At 46.4% G+C, this 25,165-nt stretch overlaps 1 protein-coding gene across 1 annotated transcript; it reads right to left on the bottom strand.

The window, feature by feature from the left end:
* Positions 1-169: 169 nt before the first annotated feature.
* Positions 170-24,602, bottom strand: LOC101159803 (ankyrin repeat and BTB/POZ domain-containing protein 2). Its single transcript, XM_023950567.1, has 17 exons — positions 23,648-24,602; positions 17,339-17,488; positions 16,905-17,112; positions 16,664-16,816; positions 13,469-13,634; positions 13,216-13,305; positions 13,033-13,134; positions 10,350-10,446; positions 8,135-8,270; positions 7,829-8,061; positions 7,559-7,737; positions 6,127-6,232; positions 5,943-6,045; positions 5,717-5,789; positions 5,223-5,291; positions 3,831-3,944; positions 170-1,561 (listed from the first exon to the last, which is right to left on the bottom strand). The coding sequence occupies exons 1-17, from the start codon at positions 24,483-24,485 to the stop codon at positions 1,325-1,327; spliced, it is 3,054 nt and encodes a 1,017-aa protein (XP_023806335.1). The 5' UTR covers positions 24,486-24,602; the 3' UTR covers positions 170-1,324.
* Between the last annotated feature and the right edge of the window lie 563 nt (positions 24,603-25,165).

Here is a 25,165-nt window from a genome sequence, read left to right on the forward strand (position 1 = left end):
TGGACACCAGTGAAGATCACAAATCATTGAAGAAAAAAGGTTCAGAGCACTGTCTAGTGGGTCTAGATGACCCAACTCCCAATGGTAAAGTGCCTAGGATAGCACAAGGGTTAAAAGTGTCCACCATCATCAGAAAAATACCACAAGAACATTTTCAAAACATCCAAAACACAATTTTTGTTGGTTCTTTATTGACAATCATCAAAATGTTTTTATGCACACCGATAATAAGAAAACCCTTCAAATAAAGCTTCCTTCATGTGAAAAATCCTTTAACTTTTCATTTACACATCTGAGAAAACGACCCAACTGTAATCTGATTACTAAGGCACATCGTGGACACTTTGACCAGTTGAGTTAATTATTTTTCTGTCTTTTCCAAACAAAGAGCGACAAACGTGGAGCAGGGAAGCAGTGACAAAACCTTTAGTTCATCTCTTATTGTGACAGCCACACTTCCTGTTTTCCTATCAAAGTTAGACATAAACTCCAGCATCACGTCAGGATCAGGTGGATATCCACGTCAAAGATGGAGCTTTCAAACCCTCCTGACTCTTTTCCAGCTAAAAATGCTAAAACCTCCTGATCTGTATCACAGTAAAGGCTCACAGGAACTGTGCACCTCCACATATTCAAATAAATTAAGACTATTTGTTCAGGAAAACAATAGTTTGAATTAAAAACACAGACATTTGTCTGCGGAAACGTCTGACCGCAAAAAAAAAAGGACTACAGTCAAAAACAACAACAGGACAGGGATCTCTTCCACTGTCCATCCTTTCATCGAGGGGATGCATTCATGACCTATAATAGCATCCAGTAACTCTCACCAACATCAAGGTTTAGGCTGTTTTTTTACAGATATACAGGACCTGTTGCAGGCAGGCTGCATGGTTGCCATGGAGACGGAGCTGCAGCCTCCATTTCAGGTGAGAAATCTTCAAGGCAGGTATAGGAAAAAAAATGTCTCTAAATTCTCTACCATCCTCACAGAAATCATGACAGAAACAATCATACCACTATTCCCAAGAATTGTCCTGATTAGAGAATTCTGCTGTGTTCTGAGCCAGAACCAGGATGGAGATCATGCAGAGCGGCAGAAAGTTTTCTTTCTGCAGACGTCCGGACAGAAAACGAAACAGCCGGACAGACTTTTGTCAAAACCTGTGGAGGGAGGAGGAGCTGCTGCCGCTCGCCGTCAGTGAAGGCATCATCAAAGCTGTTTGGGTCTGACGTTAACCTCCTTTAAACGGGAAAAGCCAGCACTCTGCGTTTTTCCCAAACCTGGAACAGATCAGAATCAGATCTGCGGATCAGAACCGCTCTACCCTCGACAGGAGGAGTGGAGGCTCAGCAGTCTTTGGATCAGTGCTGCCTCCAGGTCTCCCAGGAGGCCTGGAAGGTCCCAGCTGTGGTCCCGGTCCCTCATGCTGGGGCTGAGCGGCTCCCGGTTGACTCCTCCCAGCAGCAGGCGGTGGAAGTCCTCCCTGTCCAGGAGCAGCTCCATGTTCTGGAGGAAGAAGCCCTCACAGAACCTGCAGAGCTCGGCTGCTCCGTGCAGCTAAAAAAATGAATAAATAAAAATAAAAAAGTTACTCGAACCTGCAGCTCCTTTGACGAAAATATTTGTTTCTAATCAAAGTGAAACAAATTCAGATTGAATCCATCATTTTATGCCGTAGTCTCAGCTGTACTTATGGGTGGATGTGGGGGGAAATGGGCAAACCTGTGGGGGGCATCGCAGACCGGTCGATGAACCCGGAGAGAGAAAATGTTCATGCACATTTGTTTCTATGGGCGACAGGTCGTAGTGAAAACCCGTAACCCACAGGGGGCAGTAGGTCAGATGCAGGCGTGTCGTACAGAAAATTCTGCAGACCGTCCAAGGAGCCCGTTAGTGCTGTTCATGTGATACGTGCACGCTCTCTGCTGCAGCCTGACTGTTAGATTGTGATGGGTGGATGAAGCCTCGTGAAGCCTTTCGGCTGATTGTCCAAACTGTATTGATACTGTGTCGAGACTGTGTCACTCAACACTGACTCCTGCTGGACCAAAAACGTCATTGCAGGCAACCAAGTTTGGAGAAGCTCTGCTGAAATACTTAATAAATTGAATCTAAACACAGTATTGTAGTTTCTTACGACGGAGTATTAGGGCCACCAAAAAAAAAAAAAGTAAAATTACGAGTTTTTATCTCGTAAATTTAGGAGATAAAAACTTTTACTAATTACGTAATTTTACTTTTTTTTTTTTTTCGGTGGCCCTAAAACTCCGTCGTAGTTTCTCATTCCCATGTCTCGCTCAAAAATGTCCCAGCATTGAGGAGCGGCTTTTAAGTTTGACAGTTCTGCAGAGCAAATGCCACATTTAACCTCCAAAACATAAAAGGATTCATTTCAAATTAGAGTCCGTTTGAAATGGAATTGTATTCTGATCAAGCAGAAATTGAGAGGAACTACGAACAAAAAGCCAAAAATACCATTAAAACTATTAAAGAATTTCACAAACTTCAGTAAAACACCAAATCAGACACTTTAAGTTAAGATTCAGTAAAAGAAAAGGTCAAACACAGGTGGGCGGGGAAAACGGCGGGCATGGGAATCGTTCACCAGCTGGAAGCTGCGCGCATCCGAGGCATCAAAAACAGATTTTTCCTGCTCTGTTGAACTCACCGCTGGACTGATTTAGCTCGCAATTGACAGGAATGGAACAGAGAAGATCCAGTTATTTTTCAAAATAAAAGAAAGCTTAGACTCATAATAAAAAGTAACAAAACCCGTCAAATTGACGCGAAAACCGCCCAAATCAAATTTTCTCCGCAAAATCAAAATCCACCCCCCTCCCCAATTGGGTGGAAAAGCGCATAATCTGGCAACACTGCTGGTAGATGCGCTTCCTTGTTTGGCTGCTCTGTGACACACCAACACCGTGGCCGTATCGGTCACGTGACTCCTCCTGGAGCGCTACGCGCACCGACACGGGGTTGAGCCGCGGCATCGGTGTTCCCGGACCCATCACTACTGTTTGAAATGAGGAAATGAGACTATTAGAGTGTAGTTTGTGTGGACGTCCTACAGACACTTGCGTATCACCTGCACACTCCCGTGCGTGCAGCATTTGTGCACGGTCAGTAAGGAGCCAGTCCTCACACCAGCGTACGACAGCGTCACCTGTACGTCATGAGTGCGTGTAACTTCCATTATCCTAACAAACACGCACGACAATGGTACGTTCCATTTTCACAGCATCACTGGAAGTGGCCGTACGAACCGCGAGAGAACCGCAAGACACGCCTGAAGATGCAGCCGCTCCTCTCTACGACCCTCCGTGGACCCGGACGACCCAAAAACCAGCAGAACCCGTACCCCCCCTCCATACGGTTCATGTGACCGAGGCCTTTATCTGTGGCTGCAGTTTCAGTTCTTAGCTGTGCTGAACGTTAATGACACTGGTTGGTGTTGAATAATTTCAAAGTTCAAAACCAAGACGGATCTAATTCCACACATCTGTTCCGTTTTAACTTCTTTTTTTGAAAATGTTCAGGGGATTCTTTAATGCAAACAGACAAAATAAACCTGTAAATTCAGCTGCTTTGCATGCTGAATGTTTTATAGAAAAATTAGTATCCGATTAGAAATAAATTCTTCCTTTTCTCATTCAATTGAAAAGAAAAAAGTGTCATTTTTGAGTCAGAATAAGTAAAGACGAACTAAAGCTTAAGGTTGAAATTAGCAGGGACTTCCTGCTTTTCATGACGATGGAGTTGAAGAAATTCGGAGCTGCTGCGCTCGTCATCCACACTTCCTGCAGGACAGCTCACGCGCTCACACCTTTGCGGTCTGGTAGACGCTGACGGCGTTTTCCAGAGTCAGGGTTTGCGACAGCGCCGTTTCGCAGCTTCTCTGCAGACCTCGCAGCTGGAAGAAGGAGGCGGCCGGCAGCAGCTGCGAACAAAGACATTCATCCACGGAGAATCAGCTTCTGTCGGCAGGAAAAGCGCCAGACTCAAATTCAGTATTTTCCTTTTCCTTCCTACGGTTGTCTGTCTGACTGCAGAAAAAGGAGTCTTTTCCAGACTCCAGCCGATCAACCGTCTGTTCACATAAATGTTGCTAGAGTCCGTTATTGTGAGGACAGGAAGTACTAGGGCTATCGTTCGGGGGGTTCGGGGGCCACATTCAACCTGTCTGATCTCCAGTGGGACGGACCAGAAACATCAAAGCAAAAAACAGGTTTTTTTTGTATTTTCCTCAGTTGGAAAAAAATGCCTCAACCGACATAAAACATTCATTCATAGAGGCCAGTGGATGTCAAATAAAAAGCATCTGATTTTTTTTTAAAAGTTGTTGTTTTTTTCAATTTTATACAGACTTTTGAGCATTTTTCATCTGACAATCCTGATCATAAACTCAGGGAGGGGCTACGGAACAAAATGAAACACCCAAAATGAGCAAATCAATGAAAAATTAAACTAAATTAAACTTGCAAACATTTGACAGATTTATGTGGTAAAACCCTTCTGCAGCCTTCAGCATTTTTCCATAAATTCACAATCAGAAAATGGTTTGGATGTTTGCTCCAACATGTTAGCAATCAGGTGTCCATCACTGCTCCATCAGTGACGTCACGGCTGCAGTAAATGCAGACGGTTGTTCTTCAGTCCAGCTAATAGTTGGTAAATCTTCTATTTTCTTAACTGCAAATGGTGAAACTTTTCTTTATGGTGAGTCTCATAGTGGTGCTGAATATTATATTCTTTGAGCGCCTGTTGATGACTTACCAAACATGCAGGTTTTCAGCTCCGTGAACAAATTAAACTCCATTTTTTCCTGGAAAGCTCAGGACTTCACTTCAACCTTTTTTTCTTTTTGACAACATCTTGGTCATTATTGTGTCACTACTGATCATTCCTATAGCAACATAAAAGCGGTGAAGCTCACGGGGAAACAAACTATATCTTACTCTGACACAGAGCTGTTAGGTTTAGCTTTTGGCACATGCAGAGATTTGCTGTTTCACCTGTTTTGATTTTTCTTTGCTCCCCATGGTGGCGGAATTGCACATTTCGGTTACTTCAGTAAAAGAACATAACTTGCCACAGGAATGGACTAGAAATGTGCTTTTTTTTAAAAACATCCTTATAATTTTTACTCTTCATGAATGGGCCGGATTGAACCATCTGGCGGGCCGGGTACACCCCTGACCTAAGGAAACAGGCTCACCTTCAAAGCTTCAGGGTGAGACACGGTCAGGCCTTCTGTTCCCCCGCAGTACAGGGATTTCATCATCATCTGCAGACACCCAGAGAACAGTCATCATGACGTCCAGCAGTCTGCTTTCTTCTGCTTTTCCACCGTCCTCCTCCATGAGGGAACTCTGGGCGCCTTTATCAAGTCTCCTGCTGTAAGGGGGGGGGCTGTACGGGCCCACATCGGCAAGAACAACGGGGGAGGGGGCGTCAGAAACCCCCCCTGCAGGTCAGGACCCATGACACGACCCAAACGTGAAGGAAAACCTCCACTGCGCTACCAGGGGAAACTCCAATGTCTCGGCTTGAAGCTGGGGGGCCGAGTGGGGTCACACTGCTGATGACCTCTAAGCCCCCCTCAGGAAGAATAGAGGACTCCAAAATTCTGAGCTCCTGCTACAACGGCACCTCCCAGCCCAAACCCAACTCCAGGGGTGGGGGGCATGACCCTGGAAGTGGAGGTCTCACCTGGAAGGTGCTGTAGGTCATGTGACTGATGTGAAGGATGTTGTCAGGGGAATCGGCCAGCATCCCACGAAACCTGTCAAGCATGGGAGAAGCTCTGCTGTCGTTCACCGATGCTTTTCCTGCATCTCATACACCAGTTCAAGCTCAAACCTTTCAAAATAAAAGCGCTTTTTTTTCTCTCTTTTGTGGACTTTTCAAACACATTCAGATAAAAAAGGAAATAAACCTTTCAGAGGCGGACATCAGCAGGACCCGGTGAGCAAAGAACGGCCGGCCCGCCACCATGAAGGTCACGTCAGACATCTCCTTGTTGTTCAGGAAATGAACGTCTGAGCAAAGACAGCAGACCGTCATTCACACACACACACACACACACACACACACACAGGCAGGCAGCACACACGCCTCACCCAGCTGAGTGGACAGAGCGACGTTCAGCGGCGGGATGGCAGGGATGGGGGCGGAGCCAAAGCAGTGACAAAACACAGACGCCAGCAGCTTCATGACCGTGTAGTCCTAAAGAAGGTGAACACAGAGGGGGGTGGGGTGGGGGTCGTCTCAGATCAGAACATGTTTGATGAGCAGACGTTTTAAAAAAACAAAGAGCTTCATGTCAGGCTGAGGCTGGAACAGGAGAAGGAAGTAGGATGGCGGCGTTGGAAAAGTTCCCACAATAAAAGAGAGAACAGTTCCAGAACAGCCAAACCAAACAACACAAGACTGACAAACACGGTGGTGGTGGAATAATGGCGTGGGCCTTTTTTTTGCTGTTAATGGACGTAGGGGTGCCTGCTGTTCTATGCGTGAAAAATGAAGGCTTATGCACTCATGATCTGCAGACACCAGCGAACAAGGACCCACATAAAACTCCCCATCAGTGCTGAAAACGCCAAATCTTTGGCGGGATTCAAACCCCACACTGCTTTGCAGCTGCCTGAAGGTCCTCCGTCAGCGAAGTTTCATTTCACATTCTGTATTTTCTAACCAACAACTGTAAAGCTTTCATTAAAATACTGAAGAAAATTGCACCTGCAAGCGGCTTTATACGGCCCCCACCCCCGCCGCCCCCTTCTGACTCGCCCCCACTGGCTGATTGACGGCTACCTGTCCCTCACTCTCCTCCTCTGGCCCTGCCACACAGGTCTATGTAACTTTTTCTTCTTTCGTTCAGCCTGAGCCAGCGACTCGTGTGTTGAATTTTACCAATATAAAAATGTGGGAGCATCAGGAGAACAGCCCCCGAACCAGCAGCAGATGGAAAAAACGCCTTTTGTATTCCCAAGTAGCCTCCCGACGAGGAGTAAGGAGGTGATGGACTGAGCTCTCTATGGGGGGGGGGGTACGTTTGTGGAAGGTAATATGGGTGAATTAAGATGGTCAACAGTCACCAAAACCTTATAGACTTCACCTGACGGTGAGTGAGGGAAATTTGGGGAATATCGCTCAAAGAAAGAATTTTTCCATAATATATGAAAATGTGAAAATGAACAAATTTCACACTTTGCCACAAAATGGCTGCCAAGCCGTAGGTTCTGTGGCCATCCCATAATCCTTTGGACGTCCCTGACGTGTGCGTTTTGGTTTCATTAGTGGATTCAGAAATCTCTTTTCAGCCACATATGAGAGTTTGGCCTCTTTCACTGTTTTGATGGTTTCTCCCGCTGTGATGTCATCACTTTTTTGATGACATTTTGTCCAGAATTCCTTTTCACCGTGTAAGAGATGTGTTTTTAGGTTTTTATTTGCGCCGGTCCATTTTTACAGAATTTCTTTCTCTGGATCTGACTTTGATGCTCCAAACATGCCAGCCGTTGCAGGCTCTGACAGAAGGAGGCGCTGTACCTTGCTGGTCTCCATCATGCCGAACATGAGTGGGATGGCGGTGGAGAGCAGCTCGGGGCCGTAGTCCTCCGTCCTGATGGAGGGGAACTCCGACAGGAGGTGGAGGGTGACCTCTCTCCTGCAGAGCTGCTGGGCTCTGAGCAGAGACTCCAGCCAGGTGTGCAGCCTCCAGGCGACACCTGCAGGAGAGCCGGCAGCCGCTTTTAAACCCAACTTTGGTCTTTTTGGGGATTGAAAACAAACAGTTTGGTTACAGAACTGGCCTCTGACCCATCTCTCTGAGCTCCATGGTCACATCCAGGTACCCGTGCTCGGCGCTGTAGTACGCCGCCTGCTGCAGAGCCTTTACCGTGGCCCTGCACAGCCGGGGGCTCTGGGAGTCTGGAGCTGCAGGCGGCTTGTTTTTCTTTGGCTCCTCCACTCCTTCCGCCAGGATCTCCTCCAGAGAGAGGATGTCCTCCTTCCTGTGCCGAGGCTGCAGCAGCATCCTCCTCACTATGTTCCTGCTCACAGAGACACCTCTCCTCACCGTCCAGCACAAAGCCAAGCACAAGCGTCTCCTGGGAGACTTCCCACCTGTGTCCGTGGGCGGCGGCGTAGCTGAAGGAGTTCATGTCTTCGTACAGAGGGGATGCCAGCGCGTTCCCATGATGCACTCTGAGCAGAGGGTCTGCCCCGTGGGTCAGCAGCAGGCCGACCAGCTCGTAGTTACCTGCAAGGAACAAAGGACAGGATTCACCCAAACAACCAGCAAACCGTTTGAGTGATCGGTTACGGCCTTCATCCGTCTCTGGCTCCTGCTGTGCGGGATCACAGGTCGCACTGAGAGGTCATCCCTCAACCTGCTGTCCGTCAGAAAGGACCAGCCTTCCATGTGGGAGCAGCTCCATTGCTGACATCGGCAGATGGCTGAGGGATGATGTCATAGAGGAGGCCTTGGCGGCCAGTCTGTCCAACCGTTTCTCAGAACGGAAACGGCGCTCATCCAGTTCCAGGGCTACAGGAAGGATTCTGTGATAGCTCAGGCCTGAAATCAGGGGCATAACAAAAACCTGGGAGGGGCAAAAGGCCTGCATGAGATCCCACAAGGCATCAAATAAGGTTTGAATGCATCCGATCAGCATGAAAGAAAAAAAAAGAGACTTAACAGCAACACGAGGTCAGCATTCAGACCAGGAAAAATCCTCCTGAAAGCCTTCAGATCTGTCTGATTCCAAATAGAGTCTCTGGAAGTATTTCTTATGTCTTAGTTACTGCCCCCATTGGCAATAACCATTGGCGTCAACATTTTTGAGACTCCTATCTCATTGCCAAGGTTCAAACGTTCCTGTAAAAACCCATTCTACATAACATGCCCCATGTTTCCTGCCCTGTCGTTCATCATTACTCCGCTAGGGGCAGTAGGGGGATTTTCCTGCTCATTTCAAAATCTGCTTCCTTGAAATCTAAAAAACACTTTTGGTAGGAAACGTTTTCCTGCTTTCCTTACTGTCAGATGAAGAATAACTCATCAGTTGTCATTCATTTTTAAGTGACTTTTAAACTTTAAATATCCAGCTTTGTTGATATTTAATTCTCTATAATCCACTTCCACCATATCAAAATGTGGGGATCACATCCGAGACAGTGGCTCAATAAGGGACGTATTGGGGGGCCCCGCTGTTCAGCGCCCAAAGCAGCCAGCTCCTAGCAAGACGCGCATTGTCAGTCATGTGAGTCATGTATTATTTTTTTTCTCTAACTTGTCCTGTCCAACAGCTGGGCAAACAGATGAGAGCTGACAAATAATGTTCACACGCGCATTCAAACCAATCGCAGTTTCCTATTGCAGTTTTCCAAAATATGTCGATACTCCTCGAAAACCACCTCCTCCAAGCGCAGAAACTCTTCTCAATGAATGCCAGTTTTTTAGTAAATTGTGGCAGCTAATGATGAGAATAATCATTCATTCAGTCCTATACCTAAAGAAAAATGACATGTTTGACGGTGAGATAGCGAGAAGCTGAAGCTTATCAAAGCCTGCATCGGCATCGCTGGTGATTGATCCATCGCCATCCATCACGTTGTAAACACCGGGCTTTATTAGTCATCATGGAGCGCAGACATCATAACAATCCTTATCTATTGGGTCTTAGTGTAAACTGACGTCAGTAATTTAGCAGATTTCATCAAAGTTTAGAAAAACATCTTTACTCCAGAAATGTAAAAATTCACATTTTGTGATGTAACTAACTCCTGAAACATTAGCTGGTCTTGTTTGCACTGTAACATCCCATAAATCTGCCTAATGAACTGTTCTTTGTCCATCGCTCTCTCTGTAAAAACGCATTTCTGAGTCCATGTTCAGTTCTCCGTACAATAACACTGTCAGCTAAGTATCTGTTTCCTGAGGAAATGCTTTTGCAATCGATCCTCATGAGAGGCTTAACCAGCAGTTTGTGATCCGGCCTTCATCGCAGAAGCTTCACTGTTTCCAAAAAGGGGATGAATTATCTCTAAAACAAACATTTGTGAGGAATAATGCTACAGAAAACAAGCTGGACTTTACTTTCTTCCCTCTTTTGTGTTCCTTTGTTAGAATTCCATTTGAAAGTAAAGTTAACTCTTTTCCTGTTAACGTTTTGTAAAACCACATTTCTCATGTTTTTGCATTTTTGGAAAAGCAAAATTTCTCCTCTGCTGAGCTTCTTTTCTGCAGTCAAAGTTTCAGTTCTGGTTCGTCTGACAGAAGCAAGCCTCTAACCCCCCCCACCCCCCGCCGGGGTCTGTGTGATGGACAGAGTGAGGATACCTGCAGCAGCAGCCAGCTGCAGCGGCGTCTCAGCCGAGGTGTCCCGCCCCTCCAGCGAGGCCCCGCCCTCCACGTCTGCGCCGGCCTCCAACAGCAGCTGTGGGGAGACGAGACGACACTTGGTTCAGGATCCTCCTTCCACTGCATCCCAACGTCTGACTCTCATCATTTCACTGAGGGATGAACTTCATCTGGTCGCTTTCGGAGCTGTCGGCACATGACCTGAACCCCCCCACCTATCACCACCACCACCATCTGCCGGTGGAGCTGAATAAAGTCAAATGTTTTCCAGAAGAACATTCCAGGCCTCAGTCACATCCACCTGTACAGGAGCGGACCCACACAGGTACTGTGGCTTTTTGGGTCCATGAGGGTCTGCATCTTGAGGGGAGCGCAGGTGTGTCTCGCCGTTCCCTTGAGGCTCGCACAGACACCTCAAGGGGCGCCATGAAGATGGAACGTACCGTTGCTGTACGTGTGGCAGGTGTATCATGAAGTATTTGTAAGAATAATGGAAGTTGCACGCTCTCATGACGTACGGGAAGTTGTCAACCGTCTGCTGACTTGGCCAAACTAGTTGTCAGAACTTAGTCATCACACGGCTAGTTTACTGGCAGACAAAGTGGGCTACTGCTAGAAAAATAGTTGAAGTCCAGGCAATGCCAAATAAACACATAAATGAGATGCTGATCTCAGACGACTCACAGTTCAGTTCAGGACAGATCATTAACATGAGATGCAGAATCTAGAGTGTATTTTTGACCTGAGGAATCTAGACTTATATGGTTATGCCACCAAACAGACGTTGTCAGATTCCAAACGCAAAGACTAACTTTCTTAAAAAAACTTTTATTTTTAGAGCAATACAAGCTGGGAACTCTTTATCACTCATTTTAACTGAAAAATATTCAAATGATGTTTTCAAAAAATATTTTGGAGCCACATGTTTGAAAAGAGGTGAATGTCTGAGTTAAAGTTGAATGAAAAACTAATTTTGACGGAGCTAAAGCATAAAGGTTCAGGGTGCAGGAACCCTTTCTTTCATTATATTTATTCAAATGTGAGTTTTATGGGTCTAGATTATGTATTTTTTGGGATTACCATGAAATATCATGGATGTTAATTTGATGAATTTGTTGTTGTATGGCGTATTTCTATGAAGGATCTGAGGGGGACCAATGGTAAACAGGTGCTGCTGTCGCACGCCGTCCTTACGCCACACTCCAGTTGTCAGTAGGATGTGAATACTGGCTCCTTACTGACTCACGCACGGAGTGTGCACGTGATCGGTAAGTGTCTGCAGGACGTCCACACACACTGCACTCTGATTGTCTCATTTCCTTATTTTTAACAGTCAGGCTGCGGCACAGAGCGCACGCTTTTCACCTGAAGTTCACAGGATGTTGGGGATTGAAAAAAGGAAAAACTTGCGTCTCACCTACTTCTCCTTTACGTGTTGTGTAATTGTTCACTGATCAGTTTTCTGCAGTGTGATCGTAAAAAAAAAAAGGGCAACTTTCTGTTAAATTCCTAAGATGGAGTTTCAAGGCCACAAAAAATAAAACAATAAAAACAAAAGGAAATTATGAGAAAAAACTCGTTAATTAAAGGTTAAAGTGGAGGTGAGTGTACAGAGCAGTAAGTGAACGCCACACAGCAGCAGAGCAGAGCGACTAAACCTAGTTCCAAATGTTTGGAAGCTTCTTTGTTTGATTTAGGATTTATTAATGGTTTTTTTTTAATTGACGGGGGGGCTTTCAGGACCTCTGCAACTCGTTGATGAAGACGTCGGTGTCCCTGCAGCCGTTCACTTCCATCCTTTCTTCCTCTATGAAACCAAGATCTCTACGACTGTGTGACGCTTCCGTCTGAGGAGGAGCACTTTCTGGTATTTTTCTAATGTTAATATAACAGAACGTTTCCTCTGGAGGAGGGGGCGTATGTAACTGTTTACACATTGGTGTTCTGCACATGACAGGTTCATGATGTAAGGAGACAAATGGACTTCTGGGTGTGAGAATGAAAAAGAAAATAAAGTATTGGTCCTCTACACCCAAACGTGTCTCTGAGCTCCTTATTTTACTGATGAAACTCCGCTTTACCGACACTGAACCCCAGAAAGACGGCTCCACTGACAATAATCTGATTTTTAGTCGTCAAAAGGTTCAGAACTTCTTCGTTTTTGAAACTTAAATCATAAATTTATGACTTTAATCGCGTAATTCAACAGTTAAGACTTTTTTTCTCGTAAATTAAAAAAAATAGTTTGTAAACTGGCCCTAAAACTCCGTCGTAGATTCCTGCAACGGATGTACTTATTACAACGCCTAAAAAGGTTTTTTAGATGTGACGCGTTAACGCTTGAAATCTGTTGAGATGCTTTCGTACGGACAGAAGACGATCACAGCATTCAGAGCCAACAGTTAACAAACTCAACTTTTCTCTGCTCAAAGCCTATTTTAATATTACTTCAAAAAAGATTAAACTTAGATAAAGTAGCCTAAACACTAATTTTTTTCTCTTTTACTGAAATTTTTGGTTTTAGTTCAATCGGATCCAAACACCTCCTCTCTTGTGCACAAATCTAAAAAAAAAAACAAAATTGGAGGCATCAAACATTTATGGAGCTGAGCCCGCCTCCACCTCTGGCACAGGCAATGTGGAGTCCACCTGCTTGACTCACCTGCGCCACACACAGGTGACTGTGGAGCACTGCGAATGTCAGAGCCACCCAGTGCCGACTGCCGGGGTGAACGGACGGGTGTCGGGGGGAGCAGCCCGGGACCTGAACAAACAAAGGGCCCAGAGGTGTGAGCTGACTGCAACCTGTGGAGGGCGGAGAAACTGAGCGGGGTTCCTCTGGTACCTGCAGGTTCAGATGGGCCCCCGCCTCTATGAGCATCTGGACCAGGGCTTCATCGCCTTCTGCAGAGGCGTACATCAGAGGAGTCATTCCCTGCAGGAGGCACAGCAGAGTGTTGCAGAAAAGTCCAGACCACCACCATGGTCCAAATCCTCACATTTCTATGTAGCCTGCTGCCCCCAGGTGGCCAAATCAGTCTGAAATCCACTGACTGCTTTCAGACAGATCGCATTCATTTCTACTAACACGCCCCCACCTGGTCGTCCACGGTGTTGACCCCATCCTCTCCCAGCAGTCGTGTGGCGTGTTGGACCAGATCAGCTCTGCCACTGGACAACATCCTGAAACCCAAATCCAGCTGGAACTTTGCTGCAGCAGCTTCAGCTCCCAGACATTTGAAGGACTGGAAGCAGGACGCAGACCTGAAGACCAAGAAAGAGGAGGATGACCCGCTGCCTCCCCGCTCAAACTGATGCAGTGATGAAGAGGAGCTCACGCTCATGCTGGGTTGGTTCTGTCTCACAGATCTATGTGATCCATGAAGGAGTCATGTCAGACTAAGTGTGTGTGTTTGTGTATGCACTCATGCACTGATCATTTTATAAGATACGATAAGACTGTATTTATCCCACGATGGAGAAATTCTTTTGTCTGCAGCTACAAAGTGACATTCAGGCAAAAGTGGCATTCACTACAGCGCAGCAGTGTAGAAGAGCAGAAGAACATCTGTAACTTACACGACAGAAATAAATCAAATCAAAGTACACACAACCTTTGTGGGAATAAAACAAATAGCAAAAGTAATGAAGTTTCTGTCCTTTGTCGCAGAACTCCATGTGGATTTATATAAAAAACATAAAGCACATTAAGGTGGAAAAAAAACCTTAAGAACGAACGACACAGCAACCATGCAGCGCCATTCTAAAAGACCGATCAGTAAAGTGATTAAAAAACAGCAAAAATGATGCAAAACAGAATTATTATCCATGAATTCATTCATTCACCCAAGGAGATCTGAAATGCAGCGGATGAACCACAAACACAGACGTATGGTCAAGGAAAATGTCTTCGTCACATGAACCCATACGGGGGGGTTGACCTGTACAGGTGCTGTGGGTTTTTGGGATGTCCGGGTCCATGGGGAGGAGGGAGAGAGGAGCGGCCGCATCTTCGGGGGAGCACAGGTGTGTCATGCAGTTCCCTTGAGGCTCGTGCGGCTGCATCAAGGGACATCACGAAAATGGTAGTTGTCTTGCGTGTGGCAAATGTATCAAGAAGTAATGGAAGTTACACACATTTCTGATGTACAGGTGATGCTGTCAGACGCAACACTCTAGTCGTTAGTGAGTACTGGTTCCTTACTGACCGTGCAGAAACGCCGCACTAGTGGGGCGTGCACGAGGTATGTAAGTATTAGTTCATAAAGTCTGTATTGTTAGCTGGTTCTTGTATTATCAGACACGGTTGTGTTTGACGTTCTGTTGAAACATGTTGGGTACGTGACAAAACACAACCGTGTCTGAAAATAGAAGAACCAAGAAGTCAGAGATATGTAAGTGCCCGTAAGACGCCTGTAGGATTTCCACACAAACGACACTCTGGTTGTCTGATTTCTTCGTTTTTCCAGTCAGGCTGCCAACAAGGAGCGCGCACGTATCACGTGAACAGCACTAACGGGCTCGTTGCACAGGGCACAGGTTTTAAGGGGGTTTAAAAAGATAAAAAATCTGTCCAACACGCCTGCGCCTCACCTACTGTGTATAATAGTACACACAGACCGTTTCCACGCCCAAAGTCCAGTGTTTGTGGGTAAAAATGGTCAAATTTGCGCAACCCACATGAAATAACAAAGTAGTATGGGAGCCTGTAGAGAGAAATTGTTCATGCCCACTTTTTGCTACGGGCATGCTGTGGGCGACAGGTCATCGTGATTATCCAACACTTATCCAACACGCGAGGTGTTGGATAAGTGTTCTTGTGTTTAGCCTGACTTTTGGAAATTGTAAGTCAAAAGTACTGTCATGGTTTGATTTTGTTGTGTCTTGTTTTTCGTTTTAGTTCTTGTTCTGTCTTGTTTGGTTCTGTTTCCTGTTTTATTTTGAAAGGTTTCCTGTCCTGTCTTGTTTTTTGAGTTTTACTTCCTTTGGTCCCCATCTGCCCTGATCGTGTTCACCTGTGTCTTGTCTGCCCTGTCTGTATTTAAGTCATGTCTCTGCCTTCCTCCTGTGCTGGTCCACTAGCCTTTGTCTCGGTGTTCACGTCTTTATGCCATGTTCCTTGTCTCGTGCCACGTCACAGTGAGTTTTTGGTTTTGGTTTTGTCATCCTGCTCTGCAGCGCCTTTTGTTTTGTATTAAACCCTCTAGTCCCTGAACCCGTTGGCCTCCCGTCTCTGCATCTGGGTCCTACCGGCTCTCGAGCCACCCTGCACCGTGACAAGTACCTTTGAATACTTCATGATACACTTACCCCACGTACAAGAATGCTACATTTCATCGTAGGTAGCCATACGAACTTCAAGTGAACTGCAAGACACACCTGTGCTCCCCTAAGGAAGCAGCTGCTCCTCTCTTTGACCCTCTGCCGACCCGGACAACCCAAAAACCCAGTGAACCCGAATGGGTCAACCTCCGTACCGGTGAATGAGACCAAGTCATAAGGCTTTAAGTTCTGAAAGACATCTCTTTAGAAAGGTGCGCCTAAAAAACATCATTTTATTCTGTCTTTTTAAAGATCCTATGATTCAGTATGAGGTAAGATAGCTGTCAATACGTACATGCAAAAGTGAGCAGAGCTTAAAATAGAAATTTGAAGACACCATTGCGGCGATAGTTGAAAAGAAAAACAGAAAGGAAGGAAAATTAGAAAAAGAGAGAAAGCTGTGAACTCTGATCCTACTGCCGTTTAATTATTTGATTAAATTTCTGCAGCAACAGTCGGATACCACTTAGCTTACTGAAGCTACACGTTAGCTTAGCTTTTGTTTTGGTATCCTTTTAAATATTAACCAATTTTGACAGACATGCACATTTTTTGCACCTAGTGAGTAGAGTGGTGTGTCTGCGGTTGCTCTCTGGGCTGTTTTCCACCACTTCTGGGTCTGAAACGATCAGCTGGTGCGTTGTTTACACGATCCTGTCAAACGCATGTGCAAATTTGGATAATTGATGTTTTGGGACTCGATGTTTATGCCTCTGAGCCCGTGACGTAGTTTTGACACAGAGTTAACTGTAGAAATTTCCTATTCAAGACATTCAAGAATCATATCCAAAACGAAGGCAAATCGTATTCAAAACAGACATGTGAAATGTAAAACTAAATGGCTCCTTAAACTTAAATTCATATTTTTCTTTGTCTTTATGAAGACGTTTCTTATTGACAGATTCCTTAGCCCGTAGTTCCGGAGGCCCGGTTTCCGCCTGCAGGCTGGACCAGGAGCTGCTGGGTCTCACCTGAGCGGTCGGGGCTCACAGTCCAGACCCGGCAGCAGCTGCCTGGCTGTCTGTCTCACATCATCGCTGTCCACCAACAGGCTGCACCGATGCTCGGCGTGAACAACGGCCACCCGGATCCAATCCATGAGAGGAGGGAGGAGCAGGAAGGGCCTGGATGAAGATGGGTTAGAACAGAAGAGGGCTCCCTGAGATCAGGACCAAACAACTCCACACGTTGGTGCAGCAGCTCTTCACAAACCTCTCCCTGCTCAACAACATGACAGAAGGCTCCAGGTTTGGGTTCTCCTGAGACTCCATCTGTGGGCTGGACAGGAAGTAGTAGAGCGTGCGGAGAGCGTCTGGGGCCCAGGACACTGAGCGCTGATTGGCTGAGCGAGCGCTGCTCATGGAAATGCCGGAGCTCTGCAGGCGCTGCATGTGGTGCATCGCTCGAGACACCAGATCACCTGCAGAAGGACAGAAACCCTCAGGACCCACACTTCTTCTGGAGATGCAGGCACTCATGGTTTCCACTTTATAGACCCACACATCTGTTTCACTATGATTTAACACATTTGTTTCAGAAAGTAGGCTAAGGATTTTTCTTTTTCTTCAGTTGCTGTAAAATTTAAGCTAATTTAAATGTAATTTAGGCTGATTCAGCATTTTACATTTCTTCAACCACACACTTACTGAGCTCTGAGATGCTCCCCACGCTGGTCGCAAGCAGCGCCTGCTCCAGCATTTGCAGTTCCAGGTGAATGTAAGGATTTTCCCTGCTCTCCAGCTGCTCCTTGGAAGCCTTTGTGTGTGGGCTAATATGGGCTGGCAATGACAGCTCACCTAAAACACAAACAAGGTAAGTAATACCTGCATAGTCATTTAACATTGTTGGGTCAGCCTGTTTGAAGAACAGATTTTGGTTTCTGAACGGCCACGTTAATGCTGCCCAGAGGATGAAGTCCGGCTCGTCTGTCCAGATGAAACTGAAAACTGAAAACAAGCTTCTTCGGTGACACCACCAGGATCTACAGTACTGACATTGGGATGTCATAGTCCACACAGGAGGGGTCTCACTCCCAGAAGGAACAATAGCAGACATCGAGGACAGTTACAAGTACTTTGGAATTCCGCAGGCAAATGGCAACCTGGAGCAGGCAACAAAGAAAGCTGCAACAGTTAAATACCTCAAAGTAAGGCAAGTCCTGAGAAGCCAGCTCAATGGCAAGAACCAGACCCGGGCAATAAACAGCTATGCAGTGCCAGTTATCAGATACCCTGCAAGAATAATAAAATGGCCAAAGAAAGAGATACAGACCACGGATGTTAAGACACGAAAGCTCCTCATCGTGCATGGAGGGTGCCATCCCAAATCCAGCACCCTGAGACTGTATGCTAGCCGCAAGGAAGGAGGCCGAGGACTAGTGAGCGTAGAAGCCACTATCCAGGATGAAACATCCAAGATGCATGAGTACATCAAGCTCAAGGCCCCAACTGACAGTGTGCTCAGTGAATGTCTCAGGCAATGGAGAGCAGAGGATACAGTGCTGGAGGACAGATCCTCATGGGAGGACAAACCCCTGCATGGGATGTACCACCGGACCATAACTGAAGTGGCTGATATCAAGAAGTCCTACCAATGGCTAGAAAGGGCTGGCCTAGAGGACAGTACTGAAGCGCTCATCCTGGCAGCTCAGGAACAAGCCCTGAGCACCAGAGCAATAGAGGCTCAGATCTACAACACCAGACAAGACCCAAGGTGTAGGCTGTGCAAAGAGGCGCCTGAAACAATCCAGCACATAACTGCAGGGTGTAAGATGCTGGCAGGGAAAGCATACATGGTCGTTCGTTCGTTCGTTCGTTCGTTCGTTCGTTCGTTCGTTCGTTCGTTCGTTCGTTCGTGAGTGAGTGAGTGAGTGAGTGAGTGAGTGAGTGAGTGAGTGAGTGAGTGAGTGAGTGAGTGAGTGAGTGAGTGAGTGAGTGAGTGAGTGAGTGAGTGAGTGAGTGAGTGAGTGAGTGAGTGAGTGAGTGAGTGAGTGAGTGAGTGAGTGAGTGAGTGAGTGAGTGAGTGAGTGAGTGAGTGAGTGAAAGAAAATTGGTGAGGATAAAGACCGCTCCAGCTTCACCCTGCAGACGCTGCTGATGTCATCCCCAGCCAGTAGTTAAGGCTTAACCCTCAAGTTCTGCGTTTTTGGGTTAGGTGAGAGAGGAGGAAAGAGCTGCTGTTTTAAAGATTGACCAGCTTTGACTGATGAAAGCCACGTTACTGTTATGCTCTGCAGAAGAAACCCTCCCAGCTCTTCCTGTTCAGCTCTGAACGGCTTTGCAAGCTCAAGAAAGCAGAGTTTGTGTCTGACGCACGGAAGCTCGCCACGTTTGACCAGCAGATCCGGAAGAAACACACTTCTCTACAAACAGCTGTGGGTCTGCTTCAGAGGTTCTGCTGAATTCATTCTGAAGGAGGAAAGCCCACAGCCCTAAAACAAGATCAATTCATTTGAGCAATAACTGTTTTAACTGACTTTGCCTGAAGGCCTTTCTCTGTCAGATAAAGGCCTGTGATGGAGCGCAGAGCATGACTCAGCTCCATCCTTTGTGTCCGTCTCAATGGAGGACCTGCTGACTCCTGATCTTCCACACAATGAGGGCATCAGAACGGCCGAGCGAGTCCACCGCTCATGTGAGAGTGGGAGGCAAACGTCCCAGCAGGGACTTCTCTTTGGTTTTTTTCTTCAGAAAGCAGCTTTCTGAAAATCCCCACGGCAGCTTTTCTGTCTGCAAACAGACAGTTTTGACCGAGTCCTGCAGGCCTGCACCCAGAAACCCTGAAACTGAGCTCAGCAGAGCAGGGTCAGAGCTGCAGCGGGGGGCCTTGTGCTCAAACCCAATCTGCTTTCCCTCAGATGGACAAAGCGGTTTTGGTTGATTTCTGTCCCTGCGTTTTCTTGCCGTGTGTTTACCCTGACGCACGCTTTGGCGTGGGGGTGCCGGATCAGCCTGAGCAGCCCTGTCTCTGAGGTTCCTGCGACTGCAGCAGCTCCTCCCTGAAAGCGGCGGCTGCACTCCAACAAGGGCGGAGTGTTGCAGATAATTGCTGCACACGACTGCTGTTTGCACACAGGAGGGGAGGCGAACAAGCTGCGATTCATGCCCGCACAACAGGAGTCCAGTCTGGGAGGACAAAGCACAAATCCCAGTTTTAATCCGTACCTGTGCAGTCCGAAAACACCCCACCCCCCGCCCCCCACCCCAGGTCCAACACTGACCTGCTTGTGCACAGAACGGTGAGTGAATGAGTCATTTCCTTCAACTCTGAGCTTCTGAGTACCTGCGGCTCAATAAAAGCAGCCCCTGAACAACCCCCCAGCGCTGCAGAGGGGGGGGGGGGGGGGGGGGGTCACCCGGCAGACAACAGCGGCTCTTTCTGCTGAGGGGCTAACCAACAGCCACAGGGGAGGGGTCAGAATCGCCTCGCAGACAAAGTTCTGATTGAGGCTGAGCTGGAGACGTGGGTCACAGCGTCTGAGACACCCCCCCCCCCCCCCCCCCCAGAAACACCTTCACCCCCACAACATCTCGGATCGTTACTCTGCTCCAGACCCTCCCTTCTAGAAAAGAAAGTCCAGATTTACTAATCAAAGCCCATGATTGATTGATTGATCCTCTATTGAAGCAGGATTTTAGAAAGCTTTGATGGATGAGGAGCACATGCTGCTGCTCAGCAGGCTGAACGACGGCTCTGCATGTTAAACGTCCACGATAGCACGGCTCTCCGCTCTCATCACCTTCAGTCGGAGCAAAGTGCAGGACTTGAACAAAAGCAACAATCAAATCAAATCAAATATTCTCTGATAGGAACTTCCTTTAGTGGAACACAGTAAATCTGTCAGATCAATTCAACACACATGCGCCCTAAATAATTACGTCATAAATACTCAGACCTGCTGAAACAACCAAACTAAAAGTCTATAAAAAAGAAACAATTAAACTTAGCAGAAGATGCCAAAGAAACAAATAAACACGAGGAAAATGTTTCTTTCCTTATTAAATATCAAAAGCAGAGCTCGGAGTCAGATGGTCCACAACAGATCCGACCATCCAAACCGGATCTGGGGATCCCCTTTAACCGGTTTAGGACTAAATGCTCTTTCGGTTTCATTAGCATGAGAAAAACCCTGCTGATGACGTCAGTCTTGACGAGCTGGATGATGGATGAAGCCTGACTATCATGACTTCATTGTTGGGTGACAATGACATGAAATGTCACCAGATCCTGTTTTTCCTGAACATGAAAGGACAGAAATTCCCACCGAGAAATGATCCGGACTGTCACAAAGGAGGGCCACCTGCATGCAGAGAAAGACGATGGTGATACAGATGCTGATTATTAGCAGCCTAGAGGGGCGATAACGATATTTGGAGTAGAGGTGAAAATATTGGTGTCAAAAATAAAAACAAAAACAAAATACAAGAACCATTTGTTAACTTTGTTTTTTTTTTTAAACAAGTTATTTTAGATAGCTCATTGAAGTGCAGACAGTAAAAAGCTCAGCAAAATGCATACATGTTTTAAAGTCAAACAGTTCCCTGAAGTAAGAAAAGTAAAACTTCAACATAAGTTAAATGAATTATCTTGGTGAGAATATGAGACAAAGTGCAGGGAGTTCCTTGGCATTCTAAACAAATGTAAATAAATAAATAACTCTGAAGTTTTATCGAGAAAACAAGACAAAAATGTGAATAACTGTTAAATCGTCCCAGTTAAGCAGCAGGAGATAGTGGAGCAAAAAGCAAAGTTGTTCTCCAGCCAAGCAGCCTCTCCTGGGCTGCAGAACTGCATCTCGTTGAAGATGCGCTCACTAAGGCCTGATGAGGACGATGCACAGAGAAATCGGTTGAAGCGCCCTTCACGATGGCGCTGAGCAGAAGTGGGAGGGGCCACGGTTAAACACGCACACAGTACAGGGAGTTAGTTTTCAGTAATAATTTTCATCAAAATTATTTGACATTTTACCCTGGTAGTTGTTTTTCACTCCAGTTTATTAACATGCAATTTTATGTAACCTCACAAAAGAACAAATATTCTTCCTAAATTGTGATTTCTTTTTTAAATATTTTCTTTCAATGTTAGTGCAAAGGCAACTGTAATTTTTGAACAATGTGATCACAATGTCTGATACATTTTACACAAAAAGACTGACATTATATTTATGTTTTCTGTAGCTACACATAAAGTGAACATGTTGAAGTTTTATTAGTTTTTCTTTTGTCTTAATCAAAGATGAAGTCTTTGAAAACTTTAACAAAAATGTTTTATTTCTTTTTAGATGATTAAATTGTTTCAATTTAGTTTAATTGTGTCTGTAACTTCATCCTGTTTCTTAAATGTTATTATCACTTCATCTTAAATTTAACATCTAAAATAATCCAGACGTTATTAGAAAAGTGTTTCAGTTAGAAAGATGACTTGGACCAAACTCTGGGATGTTTGGCTGTTAAGAAACACAAACCTGGAAGGAGAACTAAACTGTTGACCTCTGACCTCTGATTTCATCAAGAAGATTTAAAACTGTTAAATGTGTGTTTGTTGTGGTTTCAAGACGTTTAACAGGGAAGACTCCGTACGCTGAGACGCTGTCACTTTAACCCAATGCATCATGGGAGATGTAGTGATGGCAGACAGACTCTCTTCTCTGAGCTTCATTGTTTTGTTCACTTGTTCCACGGTCTGACACCGGATTCTGTGTAAAGCTACACCGCTAAAGACGAGCTTTAGCTGGTATTTTTGTTGGAACTGAGAGACTTTATGAGTAGAATCAGAACAAGGAAGCGAAGACTTTAACCACTTCTGATTGGTCAGACTGATGACGTGTGATTAAGCCTCCAAGAATGATTGGTGGAGACAGTTAAAGGGGCGGGACTTTTCTGAAAACAGACCTGAAGCTGCGGCTAAATCGCGGTACCGTCATTCTTATCAAAATGTCTTTAGTAGGATCGCATAAACACAAAGAAAAAGTATTTTATGATCTTTTATATTCCAAAATACTCAGTGTTTTATCAGGTTCTGTTTGGATGAACACAGAGCTGATATCCTGGAGATGGAAAATGTTTTAAGATCAGTGAAAATGGATAATTTCCCACGGTACACTGGTTGAAAAACACTGAAATAAAGTGACGCAACTGCTATCATATGTTTTTAGTAAAGGTAAAACTTGTTTGTCATCTAAGACACTTTTCTAAACCTCGTCGTCATTTCATCTCAGTCAAACATTTGACTGCAAACACGGCCGTGAAGCTCCGATGCTGCAGGAGCGAACAAATGTTCGCTTCAACCCGACTTCCTGTTTGCTCTCATGGGAGGGGGAGGGAGGGGGCGGGTTAAGTCCTCACCTCAAGCGGGCAAAGAAATGGCTTCTGTGAGGGCTTCCCTGTGTTTGCTCAGGCCCTTTTCCGCTCGTCAGCTTCAGGGAGCAGCTCCTCCAGTCTGAATCAGAATCTGAATCTGCATCTGCACCTTCGACCTTTGACCTCCAGACAAAGATCAACTTTTCCTCCCTTCACACGTGGAGGTCAAACCGTAAAGGCTGCATCTCATCAGGGCACAGAAACTGAGCTTCATGGGTTTTCAATGAGACCACATTAGTTTCTGAATTCAGAGCTCACCTCCACCTGCAGAAGGAAACTCTGACAGTTTGATTGTAGGAGCTGATCGGTTTTGTTATCAGAGGAAACAAGGAAATGTGAGCTGTCACATGAATGACATCTCTCTGCTTTAAATGGGATTTTGAGTTGAAATTCTACATTTTTGATGAGATACATAATTTCTCTAAACTTTGAGACAGACAAACAAATTCTCCTCCATCATTGGTTTGGTGGAAACTGAAAAAGAAACGCTGTAAAATCTTTAGATTTAAATAAAGGAAAGAACTTTAGATCTGGAAAAAAAGTTTTTTTCAAAGCAAAATAATCATAATAACTAAGCGTTAGATGGTCAGAACTCACCGTGCGCGTTTTTCCCGCAGCTCAGGTGCTCGTGGGGCTGCAGCAGCCCCCACAGCTCCGCGTCGCTGCTCACGGTCCCCTCCAGCAGCTCCGCGCACACCCTGTCCGCCTGCCCGGGGGTCAGCCTCGCCACGTGCAACGCGCGCCTTCCCACCTCTTCGGCCAGGCTTTCCACGCACGCTGTCAGGCAGATCGCGGCGTACTCGTGTACGCGCACCGACAGGCGAGTTTCCACCATCCACCTGAAGAAGCGGCCCACGGACAGCGCGAGCCCGCAGCGCGCGGACGCGCCCCGCTGACGCGCCGCGTCCCCGGAGCTCATGCAGTGAAGAGACTGCGCCCTCACGGCGGATGACAGGCACCTCTGGGCCAGACCCCAGCTCAGGACCAACCTGACCGCGCTCTGCACCTCCAGGCGCGTGCACCGCCTGTGGAGCGCGCTGAGCCGCTGCGCCTCCCTGGAGATGCGCACCAAGGCTCTGCTGAGCAGGACGGACAGGCGCCGGACTGCGTCTGCGCTGAAACAGGCATCCGAACCCGCGACTCTCCCCAACACCTCCTGCAGCTCCGGGTCAGCCCACGGATACTCCTCCAGCTCCGGTAACAGCGGACACGTAGAGAGGAGGTCCGCCGCGTCCTCGGGCAGCGTGCTCACCGTGTCCCAGCTGCCGTTCCTGCTGCGCAGAGAGCCGGCGTGCCGGGAGCCGCCGCCGTTCGGCGGCGAGCGCCTCGACTGTCCGGAGGAGGACAGCGTGAGGGACGGGCAGCCCCCCCCTGCAGAGAATCCCGAATCCAAGCTCAGGCCCTCGAGAGTTTTCCCGCAGTAGCCGCTGGGCATGATGACCGCTACTCCTTCCCCTCTGTGGATCTGTCCCACTTTGAGCCACGAAACCCAACTGATCCACTGAGGTGCGCCGAACGGACCAATCACAGCGCACAGGTGAACCCAAGCTGCCCCCCCCCCCCCACACACACCTCTCCATCAGCGCTGCTAAGGGGCCGAAATGATGCAAATCCGCTTTTTGGAGCTTTTAAGTGTTATTCCTCACTATATAAACAAACCCAAAGCGGCATTTCGGGGTGTTCCTATAAAATCCTGCTCTCTGAGCAGTGGCGCCTCCAGAAATCTTTCATGGGGGTGACCAGTAGGGGGCCACTTTAAATCTTGGGGTGGAACACAAAAACCAGGATTTTCAAAATTCATTCTAGTTACAGCTTTTAGAAAACTAACAGAAAGTTAACTGATATCTTTTGATTAATTGTGTTTTTATGTAATTCTTAGGCATGTCAGTTTGTGGTGTTCGGCTCTTGACTGGGAGATATTTATAAAGAACAAAAAGTCAAATCAGTTGTTCTGAAAAAATGACAATAATAATAATAACAATAATAATAATACCCTTACATAGTAATTATTAATTATATCTGTAATAAATTTGTAGACATTTCTATTAAATATGAAACAGTTTCCTTATTAGGGCAACATAATTGTAACGTCACGTGTTGGTCCAGGAACAGGTC

This window comes from Oryzias latipes, chromosome 3 (genome assembly GCF_002234675.1).
Source record: "Oryzias latipes chromosome 3, ASM223467v1".
NCBI classification, from domain to species: Eukaryota; Metazoa; Chordata; class Actinopteri; order Beloniformes; family Adrianichthyidae; genus Oryzias; species Oryzias latipes.

Excerpts from the sequence above, each read along its gene's own strand:
- LOC101159803 (XM_023950567.1), bottom strand. The coding sequence starts at position 24,485 with ATGCCCAGCGGCTACTGCGGGAAAACTCTCGAGGGCCTGAGCTTGGAT. Across the intron at positions 10,447-13,032 it reads GTCACCTGTGTGTGGCGCAG|CTGCTGTTGGAGGCCGGCGC; the intron begins GTGAGTCAAGCA and ends GTCTCCCCACAG. Across the intron at positions 8,271-10,349 it reads GCAGCTGGCTGCTGCTGCAG|GTAACTACGAGCTGGTCGGC; the intron begins GTATCCTCACTC and ends TGTTCCTTGCAG.